Source organism: Sorex fumeus, unplaced genomic scaffold (assembly GCF_029834395.1).
Source record: "Sorex fumeus unplaced genomic scaffold, SorFum_2.1 ptg000231l, whole genome shotgun sequence".
Classification (NCBI taxonomy): domain Eukaryota; kingdom Metazoa; phylum Chordata; class Mammalia; order Eulipotyphla; family Soricidae; genus Sorex; species Sorex fumeus.
In genome coordinates, this window is record NW_026606288.1 from 1,571,115 (window position 1) to 1,593,674 (window position 22,560).

The 22,560-nt window shown below is 45.6% G+C and overlaps 1 protein-coding gene across 1 annotated transcript; it reads right to left on the bottom strand.

The window, feature by feature from the left end:
- Nucleotides 1-3,328: 3,328 nt before the first annotated feature.
- RAD51AP1 (RAD51 associated protein 1) lies at nucleotides 3,329-22,249 on the bottom strand. The gene is made up of 9 exons (XM_056108659.1): nucleotides 22,146-22,249; nucleotides 16,874-16,923; nucleotides 10,830-10,959; nucleotides 9,561-9,670; nucleotides 9,153-9,233; nucleotides 8,800-8,949; nucleotides 6,490-6,663; nucleotides 5,681-5,830; nucleotides 3,329-3,486 (listed from the first exon to the last, which is right to left on the bottom strand). The coding sequence occupies exons 1-9, from the start codon at nucleotides 22,160-22,162 to the stop codon at nucleotides 3,353-3,355; spliced, it is 996 nt and encodes a 331-aa protein (XP_055964634.1). The 5' UTR covers nucleotides 22,163-22,249; the 3' UTR covers nucleotides 3,329-3,352.
- Nucleotides 22,250-22,560: the final 311 nt, after the last annotated feature.

Sequence of the window (22,560 nt, forward strand, 5' to 3'; positions counted from 1 at the left end):
TTTCTTTCTTCTTGTTGCCTGCTAACTTCCTATCCCCCACTCCACCACAAATAACAGTTTCCTCCTGAAGACCAGTTCTCATGTTCTTAGTTTCCATGGTCCTTTGGGCATCCGTTATTCCACTGTTATGTTCCTTTAACTTTTTTTTTTCTTTTTGGGTCACCCCGAGCAATGCTTAGGGGTTACTCCTGGCTCTGCACTCAGGAATTACTCCTGGCGGTGCTCGGGGGACGCTATGGGATGCTGGGAATAGAACCCGAGTCAGCCGCATGCAAGGCAAATGCCCTACCCACTGTGCTGTCTTTCCAGTCCCCCCCCCCCCCCGTTATGTTACTTTAGATCCCCAACATGAGCAAGATCAGTCTGGGAATAGCCCTCTTTCCCTCCCCTTTCTTGACACAGTTCTCTAAAGTATGGGACAAGAATTGAAAGACATGCCTACTCCAGATGGAATCCCAGTGACCCAGAGCTTCCACGAGCAAGGCCCAGGCATGCGGGTTCCAGGATTAAATCTCCATGCCAGATGGTGGGAGAGGTGCCGGGCTGCCTCTCCCCAGCTCCCCACCTCCTCGTTGGCCTGGCTCTCACCCCTACAATGTGCCTCTGGGCACCATCTTAGCGCACCAACAGCCCTAGTCCAGAGACGCCCAATTGAATCCCCAAATGGATTAGTGCCCTATAGAAATATCTCTGAAACCCAACCATTTATAATCTAGAATCCCAGAAGCATGTGGCCGTGGTACCCAAGATATTCAAGATGATCAATGGACAATAAATTATCTAGCATCTGCCCCTGGCATGAAGGCTTGAACAGTGGTTGGAAAATTCGAGCAAAACATAATGCCCCAAAGGAGAGAGAGAATATTGGGGAAATTGCCTGCCATGGAGGCAGGGTGAGGACTGGGATGGGGGAGAGGGGGATACATTGAGGATACAGGTGGGCAGTGTGCACTGGTGGAGGGATGGGTGTTTGATAATGGTATGGCTGAATCTCGAACATGATAGTTTTGTAACTGTATCTCAGGGTGATTCAATTAAAAAAAAGGAAGAAAAGTAATGTGGAGTTCATGCCCAATTCAATCAGCTTAATCAATGGCTGAATAAATAGCAGTACCCCTACATAAAAATAAATAGATCACTGTATCACTGTCATCCTGTTGTTCATTAATTTACTCAAGCGGGCGCCAGTAACGTCTCATTCGCCCCAGCCCTGAGATTTTAGCAGGCTCTCCTTACTCGTCTTTCCCAGCACTGCCATATTGGAGGCTCTTTCCGGGTCAGGGGAATGAGGCCCGTTATTGTTACTGTAGCATATCGAATATGCCACGGGGAGCTTGCCAGGCTCTGCCATGCGGGCAGGATACTTTTGGTAGCTTGCCAGGCTCTCCGAGAGGGACAGAGAATACAAACAAGTGTGGTATGTTAAAACCAAACACATGCATGCTGCTTTAGGTACATCAGTGGGCTAGACTATACGAGGTCTATAGGAAATACTAGAGTATAAAAATACTGTGTCGCTCTCTTCTGGGTCACGGTCACGGTCCTCCCGTTGTTCATCGATTTGCTCGAGTGGGCCCAGTAACGTCTCCATCGTGAGACTTGTTGCTACTGTGTTTGGCATATTGAATACATCACGGGTAGCTTGCCAGGGCGAGATACTCTTGGTAGCTTGCCGTGCTCTCCGAGAGGGGCAGAGGAATCGAACTCGGGTCGGCCATATTGTCTGCTTGCAAGGCAAACGCCCTACCGCTGTGCTATCGCTCCAGCCCATTTGTTGTTGCTCCAGCTCATTGGAGTTTTGTTTTATAGTCTCTGAATCTTGGCCATTGATGAGACTACATGGCACCAGGGGCATTTTGTGGGTGTGACTGCCAACCTACTGGAAAATGGGGGATCTGGGTGAATAAATAATAAAACAAAAATATAGGGACTAGGCACTGGCACTCCCAAAGTACATAGCCATCAGAAGCCCAGAGCAGGAGTTCTGGGTCAGATGCCTGCTTCGTGTGCACTTCCTGAATAGCAAAGAGCTACAGATGGAGAAGGGAGCACCAAATAAAGGGTGTTGGGAGGATCCTCCCAGGATGGGAGATGCATGCTGAAAGTAGACTATAGACCAAACATGATTGCCACTCAATGCCTCTTTTGCAAATCACAGCACCCAAAAGGAGAGAGAGAACAAAAGGGAATGCCCTGCCACAGAGGCAGGGTGGGATGGGGGATGGTGGTCAGTTTGGAGTTAGAACGTTGTAAGTCAGAAACTCTGTTAAAAGCATTGTTAAATCATGGGACCTAAAATAAAAACATTCAGTTAAAAATATAGAAACTAAGAAAAAAAAAGTACCACAGTAACAGGCAAATGCTCACCTTAATCTTAATTCTAAGTTGCTTATCTCACGTTGAGATGTTTTCATAAATCAAGAACAGATAAATAGTACCTTAAAAATGGTTAACATGACTGATTTGAAGAGTAGTTAGGAACCAGCCAAAATTCATATTATAAATATAAACTCCCTCTTAACTATTTTTTTCCCATGGATTCAGAACTAAACTTCCTAAAAGGTTATGCTGTCTCATACCATACGAGAAAGGAGTACTTGATATCTACCCTAACAAGTACCATAGTAACATGAAGTGAGTAAGAAAGCCCATCCCCCAACCCACAAAAAGGCTAAGACTCATTTCATCATGAAATGTACACAGTCAGAGACAGAGACGTGTGATGTGACGAAATCAAGGAAAAGAGCTTACCAAAACGTTTTCACTTTTATTGATGGGTTGGACAAGGAGGATTTCATGGAAAATTATGGCAGTTCATTTGTCATACAATAACCATCTACTTCTAGGTACATGACATAAACATAGCATAGCAACTGTTTCAGTTTAGAAAGTGCTTACTATAAAACATATGGCTTAAATATGAAACATCCTTGTAACGGAACTCCCACATAGCCTTCGTCACTGACACAATGTCAGAACTGTCACCTGAAGAAATGGAACAAGTCCTTTGGCCAGAGAAGCTCTAAACAGGCAAGGTGCCAACAGAGAGGAGAGTGTGTCGGGGGACCCTCCTCCATGTCACACTGACAACTGCTGAAGGAATATGACAATCCCGCAGGAGGACAGCAGAATATGAATTCCAGAAGAAAACGACATGGAAACGAACCTCTTCATGAAGGTTTGAACTGCTCTCCAGAGGACATAATAAAATGGGAAGAGATAATTTATATGAGACAAAGCTTAAGGGTTCCTTTATATTATAGCAATGTCCTTGAAGATAAATACGAATCACATATAAACATGTCTGCAAAAACGGTGGCCCTCTTCGCCAGCCATTTCTTTCCGAGCACACTCAGACGCTTGTGGCATTGGGATGCAAAGGCTTAACCCTGGCGAGCCTGGACAGACCAAGGCGGAGACTCTGGCTCGGAGACTTCATGGACACGGCTGCCGGGGGGCGGCCCCCGCTGCTGCTTCCAGACGCGGCTGAAAGAAAAGACACCATTTATTGTAGCACTATTTCCAATAGCCAGGATCTGGAAAAAACCTGAGTTCCTGAGAACAGAAACTCTGGTACATCCACACAATGGAATACTATGCAGCTATTAGAAGAGATGAAATCATGAGATTTGCATAGAAGTGGATGGACAAGGAGAGTATCATGCTAGGTGAAATGAGTCAGGAGAGACATAGAAGAACTGCACTCATTTGTGGACTATAAAGTAACAGAATGTGAGACTAACACCCAAGAATAGTAGAGGTAAGGGCCAGGAGGATTGCTCTATGGCTTGGAAGCCGGCCTCACATGCTGGGGGAAAAGGCAGCTGGGATAGAGAAGGGACCACTAAGTAAATGATGGTTGGAGGACTTGCTGGGGATGGGAGATGTGTGCTGAAAGTAGACTATGGACCAACCGTGATGGCCGCTTAGTATCTATATTGCCGACTAATAACACCCAAAAGGAGAGAGTGAAAAGGAATGTGCCTGCCACCTTGACAGACACGTTTTGAAGATTGGTTGCTGTGGTTTGCATCTCATACTTACAATGTTGTTTAACTCTGTGGTTTGGATATATTAATAAACCACTCCCCCACATGACTGGTATAAGGTGGGACATTTCTTTTTTTTTTTTTTTTTTGCTTTTTGGGTCACATCGGAGATGCTCAGGGGTTACTCCTGGCTCATGCACTCAGGAATCACTCCTGGCGGTGCTCGGGGGACCATATGGAATGCTGGGAATCGAACCTGTGTCGGCCATGTTGGCTGCGTGCAAGGCAAACGTCCTACCCGCTGTGCTATCGCTCCAGCCCCGGGTGGGACATTTCTTAACAAAGAGCCATTTATGGACTAGAGAAAGCATAAGGAGCAGGCAAGCGTTATGCTGATCCCTCCAGCTACAATATAGAGCAAAAGAATGGAAAGCAACAAATACAGTATTGTCGATTTTCAAACACTCCTAGAAGCCAAGGTCATGGGCCCAGAACTTTAAACCTGCAAGCTGAAACAGAACCACTGGGAGAAAATCGCACTAATATAAGGAATATATAGATGCAAGCAATTATCTTTCTAAACTACGAGAAAAACGTAATGCCTTAAAAAAAATTCTGTCATTTAAAAAAATGACAACACAATACACACACACACAAACACACACACACTCGAGACATATAAATTCCCAAAATAAATTTCAAGACCAAAGGAGAGGTTTATTATTGGGGGAGGGGGGAGTAGTGGGACGTGGGGAGATTGGGTCACACCCACGTGGTTCAGGGCTTCCTCCTGGCTCTTCACCACTCAAGAATCACTCCTGGCGGGGGTCTTAGGGAACCATATGGGTGATGAGGATCAAATCTGGGGGGTGGGCTGAAGGGCCTGCATACAAGGCAAGCATCCTACCCACTGCTACCTATTGCTCCGGCCCAGGAGAGGTTTATTTACTTCTTTAATTTTTCGGTTTTGGGGACCACACCCAGCTGTGCTTAGGGGTTGCTTCTGGCTCTGCACTCAGGTATCACTTCTGGTGGGGCTCTGGGACCATAATGGGGTGCTGGGGATTGAACCTGCATCAGCCTCGTACAAGACATACAAGGCAAGTGCCCTACACACTGCACAATCTCTCCAGCCCAGGAGAGGTTTATTTTCATGGCTACTGTCAAGATGTTCCATAAACACATTATAAAGATTAAAAATTTCTTATTCTCCTATTCTCCCATGCCTCAATGTGCAGAGCCTTAGTTTCATTATTTTATTTATTTATTTTTTTTTGCTTTTTGGATCACAACCGGCGAAACTCAGGGGTTAGTCCTGGTGGGACTCGGGGGACCAGATGGGATGCTGGGAATCAAACCTGGGTTGGTCACATGCAACGCAAATGCCCTACCTGCTGTACTATCACTCCAGCCCCAGTTTCATTATTTTCTAGTTTGAGATCTTTTCCTTAATTACTAGAGGCTTCAATTCTTTTCACATTCATTTCTAGTGTGCAGTTCTTCGGGAAATTTCTATATCTAAGTCCTATTTTTCTTTTGGGATCTTGTTGGTCTCAGATTTGTATGACAGTTAACTCGTCGGCAGCCTCAAGGTCAAATCCAGTATGGAGTTTGGGCCATAAGGTTTTGTTAAAAAAAAAAAAAAGTCAACATTTAAAGATTAGGAGATTTCACATTAAAACGCACCATACCTGGTGGGACCCATCTGGGTCTCTTGCTCGCGGCAGGAGAACTGTGTGTTTGCAGTGGTGTTCTAGGGGCCGCTGAAGAAAGAGACCCCGTTTTTGACGGGGACAGACATTCTGCTTTGACAGCAGCTGGAGCAGAGACTACCGAGGTCGCTGATGCAAACAAAACAAAACAAAACAAAACAAAACAAAAACACATATGCAAAGTTTGTCAGAGGAAGAAAAGGTCTAGATGAACGTGTCAAATTATAAAGCCATAGAACTAGACAGGCAATACAATTTGAGAAACTGTTAAGTAACAAAGCTTTGTTGACTGCTGGAGAATAGCGATCTTTTTACGACCACGTGCACGGCAGTGTGGCAAGCTTATGGTACGGATTAACTTTAACGGTTCGAACAACCCTGATATGGATATTGCCAGGGCCATGGTTAGAAAAGCAAACAAAAGGGCTAGGCAATTTGCCTGTAGCTGAGAGCTAAGGAATGTCGAAGCCAGGATTCCAAACCAAACCAAAACCGGGGCTCTCGCTTAAAGGGCAAACCTGGAATTTGCAACTGATAAGAACTGCAGTAAATAGTGTCACCTCCGGGAGCCCCAGATTAAAAAAATTACCCTCTGCGCGTGGCTGCTGGCACTCTGGAATTAAGCACTGGCTGGACAGTGGAACCAGCGTTCCTGTCACCTTCCCGCCCTGCCCCACACCCCCAGCGGTCCCTGCTGTTCAACCAAACAGGCGCCGACTTCAGGAGAAGAAGTTGAAGGGAAGAACCAACCACATGTCCTTTAACCAAATTAAGTGAGCTAAGCTTACCCAAAGCCTTACATTTTGATCTGGGTTTCTTCTCTCTCTTTTCAACGGGGGGTTTTACCTTCGCTTCTTTCTTTTTCACGTCTTTAGCTTTACTTTCTTTACTTTTCCTTACAGTGAAGTTTTCGTCCTCATCGTCGCTCTCTCCGAAGTCAGAATCATCCTCAGACTCTTCCCCTGAGACAGAAGATCATGGGTGTCATCTCTGCTCCCAAAGCGTCAGGCCTCCCCGGGGCCTCCCCTGCCTCTGTGGGCACTGCGACCAGATTCGTGTGGGCGATGTCACTGCTGGAGGTGAGACATCAATGGTGGTGGAGAGCTTGGCTGCTGGCTCTGAATCCCAAACCCTCCACGTCCACATTGTGTGGCTTTAGGTGACCAACTCACAGTGCCTGTTTCTTTACGCAGCATCGGGGCTAAGGGCGACATCCCAGTGGCAGGTTGTCAAATACCCTACAGGTTGTCTGGTCTTTTGGGAGTGAGGCCCAGGGTTGGATCCCGGGGACAAGCCCACAGCCAAAGGTGATCCAGGCGGCAGTGCTACTGGGAACCCGGGCAATACGGGGGGAGTTTTTTTGGACAAAAGCATAATAAATAACGATACTGATACTCTGAAGATATTATTATGCCTGGAAAAGGTAAGTAAACCCACAAATCATTTATTTTGATTGTGGGCTGGAGCGATAGCACAACGTGTAGGGCGTTTGCCTTGCACACAGCCGACCCAAGTTCGATTCCTCCATCCCTCTCGGAGAGCCCAGCAAGCTACCGAGAGTATCCCGCCCGCACGGCAGAGCCTGGCAAGCTCCCTGTGGCGTATTCGATATGCCAGAAACAGTAACGACAGGTCTCACAATGGAGACATTACTGGTGCCCGCTCGAACAAATCGATGAACAACGAGAGGACAGTGCTACAGACAGGGTTGCAAGCCATCTTAAATTGGGAGCCTTAATTGTGGTTCCACTATCTTCCTTTTTGTGTGGGTGTTTCTGTTTTGGGGTCCTGGCAAGCGCTCAGGGCTTACTCTTGGCTCTGCACTCAGGGATCGCTCCTGGTGAGGCTCAGGGGGAACCATATGGGAAGCCAGAGATTGAACCCAGGGTGGCTGTGTACAAGACAAGTGCCTCGCCTGCTATTCTATTGCTCCAGTCCCTTCCTCACTATGCCTTTTATAGTAAGGTGGGGTGGGGGGGACACACTCAGGGGTGCTCAGGGGTGACTTCTGGCTCTGTGCTCAAGGATCACTCCTGGTAGGCTCAGGGAACCATATTGGGTGCTGGGGCCCGAACACAGGCCCCACACGCAAGGCAAACACCCTGCCTGCCGTGCTATTGCTCCAGCCCCTCCACTATGCGTCTTGAGGTTACTTCCTTTCACTGATCCCTCTCTGGTGTTGAACACTCTTTACATTAGTGTTTCTCAGAGATCTGCTCCGAGACCTCCTGGGCTAGACAGATGGAGAGGTTCAAAGGGCCGGTTTCTGGGTTCTTTCGGCCTGTCTCTTCTTCATAGCTCTTTATTCATGGCACTTGAAACTTCCGGTCTTTGGGGCTGGAGTGATAGCACAGCGGGTAGGGCATTTGCCTTGCACTCGGTCAACCCGGGTTCGATTCCCGGCATCCCATAGGATGCTGGTCTCATGAGCACTGCCAGGAATAATTCCTGAGTGCATGAGCCAGCAGTAACCCCTGTGCAATGCCGGGTGTGACCCCAAAAAGCAAAACAAGCAAACAATAAAACCCCAAAAACAAAAACTTCCAGTCTTTGTGTCTTGCCTATGACCCCTCACTCGGATGTAAGGTCCAGAAAGGCAGAAGCTCCATCCTGCTCCCCGCTATTGTCTAAGATAAAAATGCCCCCCTCTAAAGCAGGCCTCACTCGACTCCTATATCTCAACACAAGCTTCTTCCATTGTTCATGCCTTTCGACTGCCCAACAATGCTATCTTACCACTCCTTGAGTTTGTTTAGATGATAGTCAGGTTTTTTTTTTTTTTTTTGCTTTTTGGGTCACACCCGGCGATGCACGGGAGTTCCTCCTGGCTCTGCATTCAGGAGTTACTCCTGGCGGTGCTCAGGGGACCATATGGGATGCTGGGAATCGAACCCGGGTCGGCCGCGTGCAAGGCAAACGCCCTACCCGCTGTGCTATCTCTCCAGCCCGATAGTCAGTTTTTAAAATCTGGCTCGAGGATCACTTCCAGGCTAGATTCACCCCTTCACACCCCCCTCCCCCACTGTCTGCATATAATGGTCTCCAAAATCTTTTACTGAGTTGCAGTTGGATCGATTTTGAGGTCAGCAATAACTTACCCGTCGCAAAGTCTGGCTCAGACTCCTCGGATCTCTCCCCATCACTGCCCTCTAGAAGCATCATTCTCTGCTGGGCCACAGCTTTAGACGCCGCTTTTCTTTTTCCCTGAACACCGTGAAGATCTTCTTCCTCGGTAATCTTATCCAGGTCTTCAAGAGAAGCATTTAAGAAAATAAAAAAAGACAGGTAAGAATTCAAGCAATGGATGTGTACGGGTATGGAATAGACGGTGACGGAGCCTAGGCTTTCCACATACGAAGCTCTGAGTTCGATCGTCGCACACACGTGCACAGAGACCCCCCTCCAGCCCCACAAAACAACGACGATAATCACTATCATCGCAAAAACTTACCTAAATAATCACCAGCAACACTGCAATTGGAGATATGGGGGGACTTGGTTTCTACTCCATCACTGTCAAGTTTTTCAACACCTAAATGTAAGGGAAAGGACGGATTCTGATGGACCTTAAGCAGAGATGCGGTCAGGAGTACAAGATCGAGTCTGCACCCTCACATCACAGGATTTCTCCCCTCCACGCACCCCATCCCCAGTGCCACCGGGTACAGCCCTGGAGGTCCTCAAGCACCAGCAGCTTGCCCTGATGGTCCCCAGCACCATGCACTGAAGTGTCCAACTGGTCAGTTAAGTACTGCAGGGAGTGGCCCAAGTCCCCACCTTGTCCACTCACCCCCCCCCCCACCACCAAATCGAGAAAACAAACAAATGAAATCAATAAATACAAAGAAAATCAAGTCACTTTTATCCGGAGACTCCGTCAGGTCAACAGTGGTTGTGGGAAGTTCCTTCACGGACAGCGCCAGGGCAACTTCTAAGTCTCTCTTATAGAGCTTGTCATCCAGAGCCATCCTGAAGTGGATACAAGGAAGAATGAGCTTTGGATCCCACCAGTCACCTCCGAGAAGCAAATGTGCAGATTTTCCCGAAGAGCTGCTAGCCTCACGAAAAGCGTTGCTAAACAACTATAGTCCGGGGGCCAGAGAGATAGCACAATGGGTAGCTGGCCTGGGTTCAATCCCTGGCACCCCACATGGCCTCCAATGTCCCACCGGGAGTGATCCCTGAGTGCAGATCCAGGAGTAAGCCCTGAGCACTGCTTGTGTGTGGCCAAAAAACAACAACAAAAAAAAAATTTCAATCACACTTGCCCTTTGGTGTTAAGGTCCCTGCCATGTCACAATGGCAATGCTTTATCAAGACTAGCAATTTAAAACAAGAATAGCATGTTCCCTTCCCAAGGAAATAAGGAAGATGAATAGCTAACACAGATGATGAGGAAAACGTTTTGGGGGTGCCAGCACTGTCCTGCATCTGTTTTAAAGGAACTCATTCCATGGCTTGGAAGCCGGCCTCACATGCTGGGGGAAAAGGCAGCTGGGATAGAGAAGGGACCACTAAGTTAATGATGCTTGGAGGGGCACGCTAGGGAAGGGAGATGCTGGCTGAAAGTAGGCTATGGACCAAACATGATGGCCACTTAGTTAACTGTTCTGCATCTTGATTATGTAAGGGTGAAATGATGCCATGACAGGCGGCAGAACTCCGCAAAATCAGCTAGGCCTCAGGTTCAGTTCCTGGAGCTGAAATAGTCTCGGTTTCCCAGCACTGAAACAAAGTTCAGAATTACCAGAAAGTTTTGGCTTACAAGTAATCAAGACTGACTTGGGGAACTGTGACAAGGAAAGGTAAAATGCAAAGGGAAGGTTAAAGATAAACTTTAACTAAATGAGGGATGCCAGGAAGAGCACAGTGAGATTCTCTGGGAGCAGGAAAAGAGGCAATTCACTGATGAAACCTAAAACACTTTGGGTTAATATCCAACAATACTGAGTAAACAATACTTAACAATAAATAAGTCCTAACTCAGAATCTTTGGAGCTGTCTGCCTCAGACTTAAATGAATGATTTCCTTTTACATTTCTGAATTTCCTGTTTAACTCAGAAGGGAATTAATGGCAGATCTCTGTTCTCCTGCACGTACTAAACAGCTGTTTGTCTTACCTCTCACCTTTTTTTAGGGGTTTCCTCTTGAGCTATGTCTTCTTTCTGGAGAGTTTTCAATTTGGGGTTTGGTTTCTCTTCTTTTAATTTTGTCTTGGGTTTCTTGTTTAAAGGGGCAGTGGCCGCAACAAAATCATCTAGTTTTGCACAAAATATAAACAAAAAATATGAAACGGCTTTTCCTAAGTAGATAAAACGTGTGTGTGTGTGTGTGTGTGTGTGTGTGTGTGTGTGTGTGTGTGTTTGTCATGAAGGACTGAACTCAGGGCCTTACCCACTTGAGGTCCACTCTACGACTGAGTCACTTCCCTGGACAAAATTCTTTTTTGTTTAATTGGAGTCACACCCAGTGGTGCTGAAAAGCCACCAAGGCTATCCTAGCAGTGCTGGGGTCATGGTCTGGGGAGACAGGGCAAGCATATGGTACCAGGGATCAATCCCAGACCATCATACAATGCAAGACAGGCGTTCTGTCTCTCTAAGTTATATCCCTGGCCCTAAAATTATTTTCTTAGAAGTTGCATTCATTATGTTGTATGTTCAAGTTGAAATTCCACAATTTAATTAAAACAAACAACTGGTATATAGCTCTTATGTTCACTTACGCTTTTCCATTTCCTCTCAGTGATCTTTATTTATTCATTTTTTTAAATGAGGGTCATTCCAGGAAGTGCTCAGGGGTCCATGTGGGGGAGGGATGGAACCCAGGGTCTTACACAAGGCAGGCACATGCTCTACCTCACACCCCCAGCTGCTGGTGCTCATCTTAAAAGATATAAGTCTATCAAAAACCAATTGAAAAATTGCGAAGACAATTAATCTAGTATATGTATGTCAAAGAAAAATAACGGGAACCTCAAAAAACATTAGAAAGGTGATTTAAATCCGTCACTTTGAAAATAAGAAGAAAAAGGTTTTTTATGAATATTCTGCTACTTCCCAATTATCTTCTTTCAAAAGCCCATTCATTACCTTCGAATAGCTTGACTAAGCCAAGAAAAATCAGAACTTAGAAAGTGCCCTCTATTTACAGTTTTACAACAGAGAGAACTTTCTCCTCCATTACCACAATAGTGTTCTTACCATCATACACTAACTACCTTTTAACTACTTTTAACATACTTTTATCATACCTTTTAACTACTTTTTTTTTAAATTAGTGAACCACCATGAGGTACAGTTATAGACTTACAAATTTTTGTGCTTGGGTTTCAGTTATACAATGATCAAGTACCCATCCCTCCACCAGCGCCCATCCTTCACCACCGCGGGTCCCAGCATCCCTCCCACCCCCCATCCCTCCCATCCCATCCCGCCTCTGTGGCAGGACATTCCCTTTTGTTCTCTCTCTCTCCTTTTGGGTCCTGTGGTTTGCAAGAGAAGCATTGAGCACTAATCATGTTTGGTCTATAGTCTACCTTCAGCATGCTTCTCCCGCCCTGGGAGGATCCTCCCAACACCTTTATTTGGTGCTCTCTTCTCTATCTGAGCTTCCTTTTCCCCTAGCACGTGTGGCTGGCCTCCAAGTCATGGAGCAAAATTCCTGGTACTAATCTCGGCCACTCCTGGGTGCCTTTTAACTACTTTTAACATACTTTTAACATACCTTTAACAACCGACAAAGTTCATTTTTATTCACAGGCTTTTGTGTTCTATCAACTCCTGGGTCTGATGTAGTCCTACTGGCAACGCAAGATGTCTGCCATAGCTTTCAAACTCATCGGTGATGCAAGGATGATGTTAGGGTATGTGGGGACTTCGTCATTTACTTAGCATTGACTAGTACACTGCACGGTAAAGCCTGGCAAGCTCCCCGTGGCGTATTCGATATGCCAAACACAGTAACAAGTCTCACAATGTTCCTGGGCCCGCTCGAGCAAATCGATGAACAACGGGAGGACTGTGACCGTGACCGTGAGCGTGACTAGTCCACATGCTGTGCTTGCTTTTCACAAAAGCTAATGCTTCTCCATGTACTAATATGATAACTTGTAACTGACCTCCTCGGCCCCCTACGTGTTCAGAATACAACTGGCAACTTATAAATTTGTGGGGACTCACTGATGACAGTTACCGGGTGCTAAAAGTTCTATTCTGTACGATTTCCCCTGAGTTTCAAGTGAAAGATAGACCCATGACAATTGAGCCCTAGCAAAGCAAGTCCCAGCCCATATCCCGTCCTGCAGCTGCGGCAGGCTGACAACACCAAGTACCCCCATCTCCTCCCTGCACCTGGAATTCGCCAGATAAAGCCACAAGGCCGGAGAAGGCCTAATGAGGCATCTCCTTGTCCTGGAATCCGCCTAACAAGGCCCAACACAAGTACCCCCATGTCCTCCCTGCACCTGGAATTCACCAGATAAGGCTACAAGGTCAGAAAAGGCCTAGTGGAAAGGCCTAATTGACTGCCCGGTGGGAGGGCCTGGTGACAGGTACAGAAGAGAGTGGCTGGTGCTGATGGCTTGTTGCAAAATGATTGGCTGCCTGCGTGCAGCATCTAATGTGATAATTCAAATGTATTGGGTGATTTGTGCGCGGGCTTTCTGAAATGCGCGGGAAGATGCCCTATAAAAAGCCCCCTTTGAAGAGGCTCGGGGCTCTCAGTCACTGACGGTTTGCGGTCATGCTGTGAGCCCGAGCATGCTTGAATAAACCTCCTGCTTTTGCATGGACTTGGTCTCTCAGAGTTTTCCTTGACAGGTGAGGCTGTCCTGAGCTCGGACCCTAACACAAGCACACTTCAGGCTGTCCTCAACACAAAAACAGATTTACTTCAAAACATTTGACTCAAAAAGCTCTGATGATCAGAGAAGGAAATAAAAATCTTCCCCAAGGTGTAATTTAATCGAATATAAGAAACGCATTAAGCTTTCGAGCTTTTTGACCATAAAAAGTATGATTCCAAAGAGGGTTTCAAATTCTTATCTTTGCAGTTTTTACTGAGGTATGGTTGACGGGTAACATTAAAATCAGAAGTAAAATCGCATGATTCAATATTATGAGACCATCACGCTAGCTCAACATCTGACACCACTGCAAAATGTTTTCTATTTGGGGAACTTTTATTGTATTTAGTCTTTGTGAAGCAAAATTGCTTTTATTGAATAAAACTTATTTAGAAACTTACTAAGAGGTGGAAAAATGGAGAAATGTGTCCAAGAAAGAACACAGCGTGCTTCAGAGTGGAAATAAGCAAGCAAAGAAGCATAGACACCGGGAAGATGCACATTCCAGGGAGAACAGAGCATGAAGAGCGAGCCAACTGCGGGACACTTTTAGAGATGTACTGTTACTTTAAAATGTGTGATACAATATTATTAACATCATATCTCATGCCATTTATTTTCTATTTTGTTTTGCTCTGTTTTGTTTTGGGGCCCCATCTGGTGGTGCTCACAGCTTACTCCTGGCTCTATACTCAGTGATCACTCCTGGTGGGGCTTGGGGGACCATATGGAGTCAGGAAATTGAACCCAGGTTGGCTGCATGCAAAGCAAGTGCTCTTGGGCCCCCATGTCTCTTACTTAGTTTCTAACTGGGACATTGTACCCCTTGCACCCATTTTTCCGCTCACCCACTCACCCCACCTCATATTGGCCACCAATCTATTCCCTGAAACCAAGCTTTTGCAAGTGTTTAAGATTCCACAGTAACTTTGTACACCAAACATTAACTTTGACACTAGTGTAACCATGTTACCTATTTTTTAGGAACAATTAAATGATACCTTTAAATTAAATTTTATAATTTTAGGGGGCTGGAGTGATAGCACAGTGGGTAGGGTAGGGCGTTTGCCTTGTACGCAGCCAACATGGTTCGATTCCCAGCATCCCATATGGTCCCCCGAGCACCGCCAGGAGCAATTCCTGAGTGCATGAGCCAGGAGGAACCCCTGAGCATCGCCGGGTGTGACCCAAAAAGAAAAAAAAAAAAAAACCAATTTTATTTATAACAAATTTCAAAACCTTAATTATAAATATTCCACATGTAAAGTAAAGTAAAGGCCCTCCCGTTGATCATCGATTTGCTCGAGCGGGCCCAGTAACGTCTCCATTGGAAACTTTGTTGTTACTGTGTCTGGCATATCGAATACGTCATGGGGAGCTTGCCAGGCTCTGCCGTGCGGGCGAGATTCCACATGTAAGTGAGATAATATAATCTACCTCTGTCTAACCTAATTTACTTAGCACAACACCCTAAAGAGTCACACATATTCTCACAAATAACAAGATTTCCTTTTCATATAGCTAATAGTCCCTTGCGTATATACACTTTCCCCCGCATCTGTAGGTGGACACCAGTCATTTCCATAGCCAGGCTCCCATAAACAATGTTGGAATGGACACAGATAGACAGCGTGCATCTTACTGAATTAGTGTTTTAATTTTCCTTGGAGAAATACTCAGAAGTTGGATTCCAGGATCAAATGACAACTGTATCTTAACTTCTTGAGTAACCTCCATACTGTTTTCCATTTGGTTGTCCCGAATCACATCCTCCACCAACAGACCCTTTCCGCTAGGACCTTGTCAGCACTTATCTGTTCACCTCTGGACGATGCTATTGTAGTGGTGCCATTCTAATTCATCATAGGTTTTGTATCTGCAGTGTTAGAGATCAAAATCAGGCCATTCCTGGTCCTTTTCATTGTGGTTCTGATTTGCTTTCCTTGATGATAATTATTTTTTATTTATTTATTTTTTTGCTTTTTGGGTCACACCCGGCGATGCTCAGGGGTTATTCCTGGCTCTGCACTCAGGAATTACTTCTGGTGATACTTGGGGGGCCCGATGGGATGCCGGGGATTGAAATGGATCAGCCGCATGCAAGGCAAATCCTCTACCCCAGGCTGTACTATCGCTCTAGCCCTCCTGGATGATTGTTAACGGTGATTAATAAACATTTCATGTACCTGTTGACCCTCTGTATGTCTGCTTAGGAAAATTTCCTCTTCAGGTTTACTGCCAAGGGAGAGCAGGTGGAGTGATAACACTCTTTCCCCCTTGGGTGGCCCGGCGACAGTAAGGTACTGTGGGGTCCGGACGCATTTCTACCAAAAGCCACTGGGTTTCTGGGATCATGGCCGTTAAACAGCTTGGTCAGGAGCCAGAGAGGCCGTTTGTGGGCGATGACTTGGGGTCTCATTGGGTGGGGAGGACAGGACCGGCTCCACCCCCATCCCCATGAGGCCCTGCGTGTCTCATCACTGGGGGCCCAAACCTGACTGTCCAGTGGCCTCTGAAGGATGGTGGTCACTGGGTCGCCAGGGGGAACAGGCCAAGGCACAAAACCTATTCCCACCTGGGTTGTCCCAGCACCGGTGACCTACTGCAGAGACCAGACGCATTTCTGCCAAAAGCCGTTGGGTTTCAAGATTTGTTTATGAGTCTCTGGGATCATGGCTGTTAAGCAGTTCAATCAGGAACCAGAGAGGCCATGACTCCAAGTATATAGCTGAGCCGGAGGTGGTTTGTGGGTGTGTTTCCCACATACCTAACTTTTGGCCGTTTACTTTCTTGGTAAACTTTGCCCCAAGTTTTTGGGGTCTGGCCAAAGGCACAGCAGCAATTTTGGGGTATCTGGAAGTCTGAAGGTGCCATCAGGCTGCTGATGCACTCGCCTCACAGGTACAGATTGACCAGCTGGCGGCACCATATCCCCGCAGGTCCTTTTTAAAAAATTGAACAGTTACTGAGGATTTCACATTATATTCTGCAACAACTGTGTCTCAAACAGACATTATTTTCCTTCTAAGGGAAGAACAGATGGTGACAAACCCACGAAAACATGGACCTAGGGTAGTTTTGAACTAAATAGCCATTTCATCTGGCTCAATCATTTATACTTACCTACACATCCCAAGTGCTCATTAAACTATTTTTCCTAACATACCTCTTACGCAACTGCAAAATAAGTTCAACATCTGGATTCTATACATCATACACACACACACACACACACACACACACGATGTATATATATATATATATATGTATATGTGTGTGTGTGTGTATCTGGGATCTTTTAAGTAAAATAAGAAGTTCTACTTACCATCACTGTCAGAGTCATTAAACTGCGAGTAGTCAACTGACTTCTTATGTCTACAATCAAAAAAAAAAAATTTCCTTTACACAAACATCAAATTTCCACCTCCACTGTTCGAGGTCATTAGTAGTTTTGGGTACACAGATATATATGCTTGAATTCCTTTTAAGAATACATAATGTGGGATCAGAGAGATAAAACACCAGGTAAATCTTAGCGTAGCCAAAAAAAAAAGAACACAACTGGGGGTGGGGGGAGAAAACACAAATGTAAAACATAATCTGTGATTTATAGCAGGGCATTTGCATTGGCTGAAATATATCTGAGAAGTAAATAATTAGTTCAGATCCCCCCGCCCCACACACACATACAAAAAAAAAACCCCTTAAATAACAAAATTTGGGCTGGAGCGATAGCACAGCGGTAGGGCATTTGCCTTGCGTGCAGCCAGTCCGACCAAGTCGGGCTCGATTTCTCCGCCCCTCTCGAAGAGCCCGGCAAGCTACCGAGAGTATCTCCCCCACACGGCAAAGCCTGGCAAGCTACCCATGTCGTATGATATATGCCAAATACAGTAACAAAAAGTCTCACGATGGAGATGTTACTGGGTCCGCTCGATCAAATCGATGAATAATGGGAGGACCATGACCATGACCATGATATAACAAAATTTATGCACTTATAATATGCATTTATGTATTTTTACTTAGTATGTGCACTTTTTGATTTATGTTTCTACCTTCTGCCAAACACCCAAGTTTGAATAATCAGTTTTCAGTCAGCTGCTTTTTCAAGTAAAAATGGTGCCTAGGGGATGGATCAAAGAGTTTGTGCAATATAGTGTTGGCACTTGCTTTGCACATAGCTGATCTGAGTTCAAATCCCAGCAATGCATATGGTCTGAGCATCTCCAGGAGCGATCCCTGAGCACAGAGCCAGAAGTAAGTCCTGAGAACTGCTGGATATAGTCCCACCACCCTCACAGACCCTCCCTTAAAAAATAGTGCCCTGGGTCAAAGATGCCTCAATGAACTGAGTGCATGCACACAGGGAGTCTGGGTTCTATCCCTGGCACTGCACAATCACTTGAGCACCACCAGGAGTGACCCCGAGCACTAAGTCACAAACCAAAAAGCATGTATATTTAAATGAGTCGTGACCTCTGAACAAAAGTTAATTTGACTATAATTTGACCATAACTCAGTCTCAAAAGTTTTTCCTTCTCCTCTTTAACAAATTGTGCTGGCATCACTGGACGGCTACATGCAAAAAAATGGGCTCAGAACTCTGCCTAACACCATGTACAAAAGTAAGATCAAAATGGATTAAAGACCTCAACATCAGACCAGAAACCATAAGGTACATTGAAGACAAAGTTGGCAAAACCCTCCATGACATTGAAGCTAATGGTATCTTCAAAGATGCCACGCCACTGGCCGAGCAAGTGAAAACAGAGATAAATAAATGGGACTATCTTAAACTAAGAAGCTTCTGCACCTCCAAAGAAACAGTGACCAAAATACAAAGACAGTCTACAGAATGGGAAAGGATATTCGCCGAAAACACATCTGACAAGGGGTTGATATCCAGGATATACAAAATACTGGTTAAACTCCACAAGAAGAAAACATCCAACCCCATCCAAAAATGGGGCAATGAAATGAACAGAAACTTTCTCAAAGAAGAAATCCGAATGGCAAAAAAGCACATGAGAAAATGCTCTACATCATTAATCATCAGGGAGATGCAGATCAAAACCACAATGAGATACCATCTCACACCTCAGAGACTGGCCCACATTCAAAAGAACAAAAGCAACCGATGCTGGCGTGGATGTGGCGAGAAAGGGACACTCCTTCACTGTTGGTGGGAATGTCGACTGGTTCAGCCCTTCTGGAAAACAGTATGGACGATTCTCAAAAAATTAGAAATTGAGCTCCCATTTGACCCAGCAATACCACTCCTGGGAATATATCCCAGAGAGGCAAAAATGTATAGTCGAAGTGACATCTGCACTTGTTTGTTCATTGCAGCACTCTTTACAATAGCCAGAAACTGGAAGAAACCTGAATGCCCAAGAACAGATGACTGGTTAAAAAAACTTTGGTACATCTACACAATGGAGTACTATGTAGCTGTTAGAAAAGATGAAGTCATGAAATTTACATACAAGTGGTACAACATGGAAAGTATCATGCTAAGCGAAATGAGTCAGAAAGAGAGGGATAGACATAGAAAGATTGCATTCATCTGGGGGATATAAAGTAACAAAATATGAGATTAATACCCAAGAATAGCTGAGATCAGCACCAGGAGAATTACTCCATAGCTTAGTGGCCAGTCGGGCATTCTAGAGGAAAGGGCAGCTCAGATAGAGAAGGGAACACCAAATAAAGGGTGTTTGGAGGACCCTCCCAGGAGGGGAGATGCATGTCGAAAGTGGACTATGGACTGAACATGTTTGCCACTCAATGCCTCATTTGCAGACCACAACACCCAAAAGGAGAGAGAGAACACAGGGGATTGCCCTGCCACAGAGGCAGGGGGGGATGGGGGGATGGGGGTGGGGGGTATATTATCCATGGTGGTGGAAAATGGGCACTGGTGGAGGGATGGGTATTTGATCATTGTATAATCAAACCCAAGCACAAAAAATTGTAAATCCACAACTGTACCTCATGGTGTTTCACTAATAAAAAAAAAAAAAATTAAAAAAAAAGTTTTTCCTTCTTTGTAAGAAGACTTCATGAATACTTCTCACTTTCTCAAGAGAAAATATTAAAAAAGCATAGTTTTATTGTTTTCCTACTTTTGGGAGCTAAAGAGCAGAATAAAACAGGGAAATTTTGAGATTGAACACCAGGCAATAAAATCTATTATATAGAGTATATTAAAATCACAATAGGGGCTGGAGCAATAGTACAGTGGTTTAGGGGGTTTGCCTTGCACATAGCCGATTCAGGTTTGATTCCCAGCATCCCATATGGTCCCCTGAGCACTGCCAGGAGTAATTCCTGAGTGCAAAGCCACAAGTAACCCCTGTGTATCGCTGGGTGTGACTCCAAAAAAGCAAAAAATAACAACAACAAAAGTCACAATAAAGACAAGAATTGAGCTGCAATAAACATAATTCTTACTGCTTTATCAAATATATTTTAGCAAATCTGGTGCTTTTTCCTTTCTGTATTCTGAGCAGATGGCAGTAAAGAATACAATAACTATTAGTTCAGTTCAGTATCACTACCTTGATTTGTGCAAAGTTGTCAATAATTTTACCACCATCACATTCATTGCTATGTGGTGGAAATAAGATGGAAATGTGAAAAAAAACAACCGCCTTCGTTTTATCGTGAAAATAGTTTTGATCTCATAAACCTTCTGAAAGAGTCTCAGGGGCTGCCAGGGAGGTCTGTAGACCATATTTTGACAACCATTGTTTCAGAGAGATTACATCTTCCTTTCTTTGATGTATAAAGCCATTTCTAAATGTAATATGCTTCAAAGAGTTCACGTAGCTATTCCTTCAGGAGCCACACCTTCTGAACACATTGCTTTCCCTGGACATTTGCATCTTAGATAATCCAGGCCAAAAAATCTTGGAAACTGGCCTCAATTCTTTTCCCCCTTTAACTCCACATCTGCAACAAAGGCATGCGGGTCCCGGGGCTGAGATCTCCAAGCCTGCTCAGATTGGAGCTGAGCATCCTCCACCCAGATCCTCCAGATTCCAGTAGGCAGGGGTTATACCCACCAACTGGCCCCCTGGTGCCGTGTAATCCCATCAACAGCCAAGACCCGGAGACTATAAAACCTAGCTCCTGGAAGAGCGTGGCCCATCTTATTCTTACCTTGGACAAACTGGCAGGCTACTGAATATAACCTGCTCACATGGCAGAGTCTGGCAAACTCCCCGTGGTGTAGCCAATATGCCAAATACCAGTAACAATGATGGGTCTCATTCTCCTAACCCTGAAGGAGCCTTGAATATGGCACTTTTAAAAAAAAATCTCTGGGCTAGGACGAAGGAGACGTTACTGGGGCCTGCTAGAGGCAAACGAACAACAGGATGGTCGTGATCGTCGTGATCGTGAACTTCACATCTATTTCATCAGCAAGTTTTATCAGCAGTACTTTTAAAAGACACCCCACATTGTTTCATTCCACGTCTCCATGTCACTCCCAAAAGGTACAACTGCCTCCTAACTGACTCCTTGCACCCCTACTGCTCACCCCCATGTCCCGCTCATTTCAGTAGTGGCTAAACGTTGTAAAACCAAACTCTGATTACTCTCTCCTCTTTACAAGCCTCTGTTGACTCTCACTGGGATTAGAACCAAAATTCAACCTCTTTTCTAAAGCCCGAAAGGCCCTGCCTGTTTGGAAACCTTTTACGATCACCACCTGCACTGCCGGAATAAATTCATTCAAAGATTTTACTAAAACGAACAGCTGGCACGGGGACTCCACTGCGCTTCACTTCGATTTAAGCAAAGGAATTGTTTGAGAATGATAATTCCAGCCCAGAGGCGCAAAGGAATTGTTTGAGAATGATAATTCCAGCCCAGAGGCTCTAGAACCAGGTCGACTCGGTCTGAGGATGATCCTTCCACACGAGCTGTGCGACTCAAGTCCACTGGCTTTTTTTTTTTTTTTTTTGATCTTTCATCTCATTCCTACTTTGGACAAACTGGCAGGCTACCGAATGTAACCTGCTCACACGGCAGAGTCTGGCAAACTCCCCGTGGCGTAGCCAATATGCCAAATACCAGTAACAACTAAGGGTCTCATTCTCCTAACTCTGAAAGAGCCTTGAATATGGCACTTTTTTAAAAAAAATCTCACGGCTAGGACGAAGGAGATGTTACTGGGGCCTGCTCGAGGCAATCGAAGGATAACAGGATGGTTGTGATTGGTTGTGATTTTTGATCTTGGAATTTAAGCCCAGACCATCTCAAAGGGCGCCAGGGATGAACAACGGGAGGCTTAAGGAAGGGCTCGTTGAAATGCAAAGCCAGGCAACTAATGCAATAGGGTCTTGATTAAATGAGGCAATAGGAGGGGAAGCCAAGGCAAGGGAGGAAACTAGGACGTTGGGATGCTTAGGAGGGAGGGTTGGCTTTTACTGGAGACAGGGGGTCATTGCATCACTACCCACCCTCCGCACAACAGCCACCTACGCTGCAGGAGGTCCTTTCTCCCTTGATCTTTGGGTACAAGTTACCTGCAGTGCCTTCCTCCTCCTCCTCCCTCTTCCCGCCGGAAGTCACGAACTACTTACCTCTGGGGCCGCACCATGGTCCCTTTCCAGGCTGAACACTTCGCAGCACTGAAGTCCAGTTGGCGGGGCCGGTGCTCCTAGGGTCAAGGCGGTTTCAATTCCCGCTCAAATCCGGACAGCAGAGTCCCCGCCCCCCAGGTGGCGTCCTCCAATCAGCACCAGGTTCGCTTGAGCCTGCGCATGCGCCTTGCGCGAGTGTCGCGCGCGCCCGAGCCCGGCTTGGTTCTTCCGCATCCGGTCCCGCAAAACACCTAGTTTGAGCTTTGCCACGGGACTTTCGTCACAACGCTGCTACGGAAATACACACCAGGAGAAGATCGCGTAGTTAAGCTTAAAATAAAATAGATTATACTGAATCAAAAAGAAACAAAGAGGAGAAAGAAGGAACAAAGTTAACTGAGGAATGTTCCGTAGG

Bases quoted from the DNA above. Each gene is read 5' to 3' on its own strand.
- RAD51AP1 (XM_056108659.1), bottom strand. The intron at 6,664-8,799 runs GTAAGTTATTGC...CTTCTGTCTCAG, and splicing joins TGAGCCAGACTTTGCGACGG to GGGAAGAGTCTGAGGATGAT. The intron at 3,487-5,680 runs GTATGGTGCGTT...CTTTTCTTTCAG, and splicing joins ACCCAGATGGGTCCCACCAG to CCGCGTCTGGAAGCAGCAGC.